Below are 9,431 nucleotides of genomic sequence, written 5' to 3' on the forward strand. Positions count from 1 at the left end.
GGCTGCTCTCGCGAGAACCCAGGAACCAGGCAGTGAGCTTTCGTGGTGCCAGCCTCTTCAGGTCCTCTGAGGGAGCAAGCTCAGGGATCCCTCAGGCGAGGTGCCTTCGGTGGATATGCGGGGAAGGCGGGCATGAGGCTCTTTGGGGAAGAGGGTGTGAAGGGCGGGGCAGCCAGGCTGACCTGCGAGGAAATGGGCAGGGCAGGGAGCTGGAGCTGCCTGAGTGGTCCCCAGGGCCCAGGAGGGTCCCGGAGGCCTGTACATGTGTGCAGCGTTTGTGAGAGGGAGGTTGGGGGGGTTCGACATGGGTCCGTCTTGTCTGGCCGCCCATCAGGACGGGATACTTGGGGTGACCAGGGGTTCCCTGGGCGTTCAGGCTAGCGAGTGGGCAGTCCCTGCCCCTGTCAGAAACAGTTGCACACCGGCTCAATCCATGGAGATGGTTGGGGAGATCCTGTGTCACCCCGCGGCCCTCCTGACTACATGGGGTCGCTGGGGAACCCAGGGGCACTGCAGGAATCCCGCAGAGGCCGCGGAATTCTGCGAGCTCTGCAGCCAGCCCCAGGGAAGCGCTGGACGGGCCAGGACAGGAAAGGATGATGGCATCTTCTCCGCGTCCCCTCCTGCTCCCACAGGGGACTCGGGGCGCCCTTGAACCCGCGATCCTGATGGCTTTCATTTAACACGCCTCGTTTCCTTAGTTTCCTTAGTGTGTCTTTGTACTCACCAGGTTCAGAGGCTGCCTCTAGCTTCCCAGGACAGCCAGCCATGCAGCCCGTGGGCAGGAAGCGCAGCAGGATGGCTGCCAGGGACCAGTTGGAGGCTCAAGTTACGGTCGCCCAGGAAATGGAGCTTGCGGGTAAACACAGTCCAAGGGGATCTGGAAGAAGGTGCATGCCTGACGGTCTGCCTGCTTTCTGTGCTGGGGGCACACGGGCAGCCCGAGGCCCCCGACCCCTTCGTGGCTTTGGAGTCCACCGTGCCTGTGCTAAGATGCCCCAGGTTTTCAGCGCAGGCTCAAGGGCCTTAGGCTTCCCGTGGGAGGCTCCCCCTCATAGCAGGGTTACAAATGCTCTCAAAGCAGCTCTTCTCCATGGGTGCTGTCCTGACATCCAAGGGGTCTGGACCTGTGAACGTTGTTTACTGGGACTTGAACCCGAAGGGCTTCCAAATCTACAAAGTCTACAAATAGTACGTTTCTCTACCAAAAAAAAAAAAAAAAAAAAAAATGTCCACAACAGCGTCTTCCTCTAAAAAAGTTTGTCTTTTTTATTTTAATGCAGGAAAGGCTCCAGTACGTTATGAGCATGAGGAAAGAAAACCTGTTACAGAGACAAATAAGGGAGATGTAACTGATGAGCTTCAGGAAAGAGAACCTTTTGCTGAAACAGATGAACACGTGGGGTAAAGTGTTTAAATCACTTTTGCCTGTGGGATAAGGTCTTTAGGAAAAGTCAGCTTTGGATCATGTCATCACTGTTCTGTTCTATGCAGAACATTTCATGTAAAACATTTCTTCCCAACAAACATGGCATTTTGTGTAGCATTATGTTAAAATTTTGTTGCAACTTTTTTTTACAGGGTTGATACCAAGGAGCTAGAAGATATTGCAGGTATATTTTACGAGCTTTTTGTGGTTTATGAAAATTGTTTTTAACCATACAACTGTTACAGTAGGTTATATGAATTAGTGGATGACAAGACGGTCTTAAATGCCTTCTTCTCATGTATAGCATTTAATGTAATCTGATAATTTTTCTTACTTACCTTTTTAATTGTTCATGCAGAATGTGAGGATGCTTCTAATAATGGCAAGAGGGATGGCTTTTCTTTCATACACGTGGAAATTTAATTGTTTGGGGGATATTAGAGGACATTGGAGGAGAAACAGCTCTATTCATTCCTTTCAGTGTACACACATTAAGTCATATATCAGGTTTTTTTTAGCTTTTACTTTAGGTTTGGTGGTACATATGCAGGTTTGTTACATAGATAAATTGTGTGTCACAGGATTTTGGTATACAGATTATTTTGTCACCCAGATTATAAGCATAGTACCTGATGGGTGGTTTTCAATCCTCACCCTCCTCCTACCCTCCACCCTCAAGTAGGCCCAGGTGTGTGTTGGTCCCCTCTTCCTGTCTGTATGTACTCAAAGTTTTTAACATGAGCTTTTCATGTTCGTAATTTAGGTATTGTCACAACTTTCTGATTTTGTTTTCTTTAAAGTACCAGGGAAAATTGAATTATCTAAAATGATGATTTTCTATTATTATTCCAGTAATAAATTGTGTAGTAGAAAAGGAAAGACAACCTTTCTACCCAGTGAGAAACATGTAATTGGATCCAAAAACTCATAAACTTTATATTGCCATGTGAAATATTAGTTGCACTGTTATAGGACCATATCTTCAAAAAAGTTTGAGAAAATTTCTGTAGAGACGATGGAGACAATACTCTTATTTTTAAAAAGCTTACTTTAATTTTCAGCTCTTCTATAGTGATAATTCATACAAGCAGTATATTTGGAAAACTTTGCTCTGCTTGGTGGTGACAAAGTGCTGGTTTTGTGAGCTTCCTAATACATTGAGCGTTACAGATGGATACCATATGTAAAAAATATTTGTATTATGGTGCAGCTCTTCTATGATTGCCGAAAACTATTCTTAGCAATTGATGGTAGATCTCTGATGTGAAACCATGTTTGGGAAAGCATTCCTTGCAGTATTACAGTTTTCTGAAACACCACACTATGGGTAAAAATGTCAGATAAAAAGCTCTCAGAAAATATTTCAAACGTGTTTTTGAATGTATTTCTTTATCTGTTTAAACCTAAATGTTTATACCCATGGACATTGCTTCTTTTATTAAAATACAGTTAATAGCATCAACCACGAGATTGATTAAAAATACTTTGCTTATTGTGTATTATTTCTACCCTTTTGATGGTCTTATTAAATAAGATACTTTTTTGTGCTTTACATAATGAGTTGTGACAGTATTTCACAGAAATATGTCCTTTGATTTGTAGGACATTTTATAAATGTAGAAATTAAAGTCTGTGGCTGGGCGCGGTGGCTCACGCCTGTAATCCCAGCACTTTGGGAGGCCGAGGCGGGCGGATCACGAGGTCAGGAGATGGAGACCATCCTGGCTAACACGGTGAAACCCCATCTCCACTAAAAATACAAAAATTAGCCAGGCATAGTGGAGGGCGCCTGTAGTCCCAGCTACTCGGAGGCTAAGGCAGGAGAATGGCGTGAACCCAGGAGGCGGAGGTTGCAGTAAGCCGAGATTGTGCCACTGCACTCCAGCCTGGGTGACAGAGCGAGACTCCATCTCAAAAAAAAAAAAAAAAAAAAAGAAACCCCAACCAAAAAAAAAAAAAAAAAAAAAAAAGAAATTAAAGTCTGTGTTTGTAACCCTTTCTGCACACTTGAAAAATAGAAACTTGCCGGGCGCAGGTGGCTCACGCCTGTAATCCCAGCACATTGGGAGGCCGAGGCGGGCGGATCACGAGGTCAGGAGATGGAGACCATCCTGGCTAACATGGTGAAACCGTCTCTACTAAAAATACAAAAAAATTAGCCGGGCGTGGTGGCGGACGCCTGTAGTCCCAGCTACTAGGAAGACTGAAGCAGGAGAATGGCATGAACCCGGGAGGTGGAGCTTGCAGTGAGCCGAGATCGCGCCACTGCACTCCAGCCTGGGCGACAGAGGGATACTCCCTCCCAGAAAAAAAAAAGAAAAGAAACTGTTTTAATTATTTGCTTTTTTTCATCATCCGTCAATTAAGTGATTTGCTGTTATACCAATTGAAATTGGAATACTAATATTAATACCTGAAAGGTTTTACATAAAGTGAGTAAATCTTGCTTTGTAAAATGATCTTTGCATTTTACATTTTAAATGTCCTTCTGATATTGCTGAACCATCAAGTCACATATTGATTTCAATATATGCAAAGAAACTACTTTTCAACATGAACTTTTAATACATATTCATTTACTATCTAGCTGAGATTAAAGAAGATCTTGCTGCAAAGAGAAAAAGGAGTGAAAAGATTGCAAAAGCTTGCAGTGAAATAAAGAATAGAGTTAAAAACGTTTTGAGAACAATGCAACTAAAAAGGTATGATTGTTGGCTTTTTTGCATCATGATATTTATATCATTGGCATCTACATATTGGCATCTCTAGTGAAGAACATATTTTACTTGATTGTTCCCTAAGCAGGTAAGTTTCTTTAGTTTTATAACCTCAGTTTAACAGAATTGAGAGATATTACCTAGAAGCCAATGAAGATGACCTCTTTTTGCCTTCCAGATAAAAATAGTCTTCCTGGGGCCGGGCGCGGTGGCTCAAGCCTGTAATCCCAGCACTTTGGGAGGCCGAGACGGGTGGATCACGAGGTCAGGAGATCGAGACCATCCTGGCTAACACGGTGAAACCCCGTCTCTACTAAAAAATACAAAAAACTAGCCGGGCAAGGTGGCGGGCGCCTGTAGTCCCAGCTACTCAGGAGGCTGAGGCAGGAGAACGGCGTGAACCCGGGAGGCGGAGCTTGCAGTGAGCTGAGATCCGGCCACTGCACTCCAGCCTGGGCCACAGAGCGAGACTCTGTCTCAAAAAAAAAAAAAAAATAGTCTTCCTGTAAAATTAATGTTTAGCCATTTCTAGAAATATGGTAGCTGAATATAAGATAAATGTCTTCAATGTTTAGTCTGTAGATTCTTAACAGTATTCAATTATGTAGAAAGGGATAACCTTATGTTGTAAATAAGTTATTAAACTGTTTTCACTATTCCTTTTATGAAATCATTGTTGTGCCAAAGTGGAGAAATAGTTAAGTGAAGTATTTCTTTTGGGAAATCTTACGGGATGAATGGCTACAATATTCTCGAACCTACTTATGAGAACCCATATGTTATTTAGTAAGAAGAAATGAAAAGTAAACTGCTCTTGGAGAAAATGATTGTTTCTGGGAAATTTATAGTGCAGTAAACCCTCCTTAGTCTTCAACACGTAAAGAATATAAGATAGCTGCTCTAGTAGTCAGTTAGGAAAGGATCCTTTCAGAATGAGAGTAACTCATTTCACCTTTTCCCAAAAAGATTTCAGCTGCTATTACTCCCTTGCTATTTCATAGTATAAACTATGTCAAGTCAGTTTTGGTTTGAATAGGATTAATTTTTCATCTCTCTATGATGTATGACCTTGTTACTTATTATGTGTTATAGGCAGAAACGTGATTACAGAATTTCTCTGAAGTTGCCGAATGTCCTTGAAGAGTTCACCACAGATGAGCAGAAAGATGAAGAAGGAGAAGGAGAAAAGGAAGAACAAATTGTTGGTATCAGGCTTAGCTTTATGATTTACCTATTGTATCAATGTCTCAGGGAGTAATAGTTCATGCAGAAATCCAGCGAAGAAGGAAGAGAGCATGAGCCCAAAGAGGGGGCCCGTTAGTGGACTCATGTACCAGGGGAATATAATTGCCATGCAGCATTAGGGGTCCAACTGAGGTCAGCATCATAGCGATTAAGAAGTTAAAGTGAGCCCAGTTGGCATATTTGTACAAGAACAGCTGTAGGGTTGGAATTTCCTGGGTTGGGGTGTAGCCGAGCATGTTGATAGAGGGAGAGTTGGGCAGGGCATAGACACAGGGATGGGGTTATGATGACTAGCTGTGGAATTTCAGCTGGGACTGAGTTACCTGAGCACATGGGGGTGGGACATTGGGCAGTGAAAAGTGCTCCATTCAATAGGCATCAAGTCCTGACAGACTCCTGAGCTGTAGTACTGAAGTGAGTGACCTACAGTGGCAGGAAGGTAGTGGCTATATGTTGGGAAGATGGAGAAGCAGCTGATTGCAGTGGTCAAGGGCTGGGACTCTGGAGCCCCACTGCTTTTGATCCAGTTCCAGTTTGACCATTGCTAGCTCAGGAACCATGGGCAAATTATTTATCTCTGTGCTAAAGTTTCTTTATATACGAAAGGAGACATGGTAAGAGTACCTACTTCAGAGTTGTTTGGAGGATTAAAGGATTCCTATGTAACGGGTTTATTTAAATTTTTCAGGATGCGATCTGGCTCATGGTTGCTGTTTATCAATGCTATTATTAGTATTATGTAGGTATTATGGTCATTGGGAACGACAAAATTTAGGGGATGACTGTGTGTGCCACATAGTGGAGACGAGAACACTGTTGTTGGAGATTAGGTCAAGGTGCAGAAAAACAGTCATTAATGGAAGGTTCATCTATGTACATATTGAAATGACCAAGATTTAATACGTGTTTAAAATCTTAATAAGAAAGAATGTTTCTTAGTTAATTTCTGTATAGATCTTACCTATCTGTGGTCAACAAATTATAGGGAAGGTCATCAAATACTCTTCATTTGAAATCAAGAATTGGGACGTGCATGTTGAATATGTACAAGAAAGAAAATTCTTTACTCCATTACTGATTAAAAAGGTTATCGTTTTAGCACGTGAGTGGTGAACACAATTGTTTCAAATTTGGTCATAAACGTTGTCTAAAATAAAGTGTTCACAGGTATTGATTTAAAGAGTATTTCTTTAATGCAGAATTATGTTTTGTATTAAAATTTACCCAATTTTAATCACTTTTTTGTTTTGTGCTTCTAGAAGATATTTCAAGAGCAACAAAAGAGGTGGCAACAAGATAAGAAAGGAACTGAAAGAGATTGAGCCATCACACGAGCAGTTCACAAAGGTCTGTTCTATTTGGTAACACAATATATTCTTATAAAATACAACACATGCATAAAAATAGAAGACAGTCTGCTTGTTTCTGAATGTATGGAAAGATATTTTGGTTATAAATTTTGAATTACCATTTTCACTTTGAATGTATTGTTCCAGATTTAACATAATTGGTAAATGCAGTAACATAAAACAGTATTTTTAGGATTCATGAATAGTTTTGTGGGAGTTATTTAGAACAGGAAAAGGTAAATTGGAAATTTTATCTAGAAATATACCTCTTGTGTATAAAAATTGATACTTTATGAACACATTAATGAAGACTTTATTTTCAGTTTTTAGGAGATCAGCGACAAATCTTTGGAAGGCAGAAAGTCCATAAGTCCTTTCTAGATGTCTTTTTCACTTGTGTTGTTTCAAGAGTTTTAGTTAAATAGGAGGTAGGCAAATGTAACTACTGAGTATCTCTTTTATTTTCTGCTGTAATGTAGGAGTGTTTTATGGCATATTCACTTTCAAAATTATTAGTGACTAGTAATGGTTTTACATGACAATTTGTAATAATAAGGGATGGTTCAGATGTACAACAGAATGGGAAAGCCAGCAGATTATTAACACGTTGTGAATTGTGAATTATCTGCTGTCGTACAGCACATTAGCAAATTGTCATCGGACAATGACCTCTTCTTCATGTAGATGTATATTATTTAGGAAACAATGGAATTCCTTTCTGTGAGGTAAGGTATTCTTTTTAACAATCTTGTGAAAAGACATGTTCATATGTCACTCCTCTACACTAACTGAGATGTGTTAAATAAACTGGGAAAGAGTTTGAAAATAAAATTTTTGAGCAACTTGAGGATTATCTATACACAACACAGTTATTTATATAGAAGTCACAAGTGGAGAACATGTTACTATAATGTTCCCCAGAAACCATTTATTAATTGGTATGAACTTGAGACTAGAAAATTTTTCCTGTCAATGTTAATGCTACATGTTACCACTTAGGGTAGGAACTTCGGTATCATCTTGGACTCTTCTGAGTCCATTATCTTTCCCATGCAGTTATCATGAGGCAAGTTTTACCTCTGCAATGGTCCTTAAATTTCTTTTTTTAAATTGCCACTGAGGCTACCCTAGTTCAAGACCTCATTCTTCCTTGCTTATACTATTAAACTCTTTTCTGAGTTCTCTCTTCTCTTCTGAGCCACCTTTCATTGATCAGAAATACTATCTTCCTAAAACTCTTCCCTTTCAAAAATGCTTCTAGCCCTTCCCTCTTCCCAGCCTGTCAGTGGCACCCACATGTCAGTTCTTAGATATTCAGAGACTCTCCCCTTTACATGACCCCCTCTTAGGCTTGTTTTGCCGCCTTCTGTCTTTCTTCTTGCCTCTCCGGGTTGACAGCCTTCTCTGAACATCCTCTCCATTAATCTCATGCTTTGTTCATGCTCTTCCCTCACAATGCTTTTTAAATCTCTTTTTTTCTTGTTTTTGACCGATTGAAATCTTTTGCCAACTAAGTTGACATCAGTCTCCATTTTTGGCTACATGTCCGAGTGAGTTGCCCTTCCATAGCAGTTAAATAAGTTTTGTTATCAAGGTTTTTTTATTCGTGCATTTCCTCATGTCACAGGAATATGAAAGAGATTGTGTGTTCATTTTTTACATCTTCCTCAGCATTAACATACCACATTTTAGGGAGTAGGAACTGTTGAACTGTTTGCTGAGGGAATAGTATATATTTCAAACATAGTTATGTTTTCTCTAACTTGATGAGGTCATATCACAGACCATTGTATCCCTTCAGTGGAAACCATGTTATATGGACTATTAGTGATAACAAATGGGTCACTACCTGGTGAAAAAATACGGTATTTCATGATGTAAGACTACCAGTCTTTTTCTGTTTTTGCTCCATCTTGACCATAACATGTTTATCAAACCATTTTCTTCAAGCAAAGTACATGACTGTTGGACGTGCTATAATAATATTTCACTGAAATCTGGTATTAAAATATTTAAGTATTTGGAGCTCCATGTATTGATTACAGTTTTTAAATTTGAAATAAGGGGGCGGGGCACAGAGGCTCACACCTGTAATTCCAGCACTTTAGGAGGCCGAGGCGGGCAGATCATGAGGTCAGATCGAGACCATCCTGGCTAACACGGTGAAACCCCATCTCTACTAAAAACACAAAAAATTAGCCAGGCATGGTGGCGGGCGCCTGTAGTCCCAGTTACTCGGGAGGCTGAGGCAGAAGAATGGCGTGAACCCGGGAGGCGGAGCTTGCAGTGAGCCGAGATCGTGCCACTGCACTCCATCCAGCTTGGGCAACAGAGCGAGACTCTGTCTCAAAAAATAATAATAATAATAAGTAACCAGCATCCTTTGAATACTAAAAGCTGTTTCCTTTTGACATTTAATTTACTCTGTTTAAAACGTGAGATGTAAAGTGATGGTTTGTCAGTGAACTAGACTTTTTGTTTTAAGAGTATCAAGGACTTGGAAGAATATGATGAAAGCCCTCTTTTTGGTGAAGAGAGTCAACTTAAAAAATAAATCACCCTGGCTGGGTGCAGTGGCTCACGCCTGTATTCCCAGCACTTTGGGAGGCCGACGCGGGTGGATCACGAGGTCAGGCGATGGAGACCATCCTGGCTAACATGGTGAAACCCCGTCTCTACTAAATACAAAAA

General features: G+C 41.0%; 1 protein-coding gene across 2 annotated transcripts in view; it reads left to right on the forward strand.

Moving 5' to 3' along the window:
• The first annotated feature begins 1 nt into the window (after position 1).
• FAM9C (family with sequence similarity 9, member C) overlaps positions 2 to 9,431 on the forward strand; it is a 10,442-nt gene continuing 1,012 nt past the window's right edge. Inside the window, exons 1-7 of one of the 2 annotated variants that reach the window (XM_011994848.1) lie at positions 2 to 95; positions 731 to 859; positions 1,284 to 1,404; positions 1,582 to 1,613; positions 4,017 to 4,131; positions 5,239 to 5,347; positions 6,651 to 6,738. In XM_011994848.1, coding sequence (XP_011850238.1) covers positions 769 to 859; positions 1,284 to 1,404; positions 1,582 to 1,613; positions 4,017 to 4,131; positions 5,239 to 5,347; positions 6,651 to 6,713 — 531 coding nt within the window. In that variant the 5' untranslated portion in view covers positions 2 to 95; positions 731 to 768 and the 3' untranslated portion in view covers positions 6,714 to 6,738. Of the gene's footprint in view, positions 96 to 730; positions 860 to 1,283; positions 1,405 to 1,581; positions 1,614 to 4,016; positions 4,132 to 5,238; positions 5,348 to 6,650; positions 6,798 to 9,431 lie in introns of those variants that run through there. The other variant, XM_011994849.1, reaches the window with a different exon arrangement.

The sequence above is a fragment of the Mandrillus leucophaeus genome, unplaced genomic scaffold (assembly GCF_000951045.1).
Source record: "Mandrillus leucophaeus isolate KB7577 unplaced genomic scaffold, Mleu.le_1.0 Scaffold462, whole genome shotgun sequence".
Lineage (NCBI taxonomy): Eukaryota > Metazoa > Chordata > Mammalia > Primates > Cercopithecidae > Mandrillus > Mandrillus leucophaeus.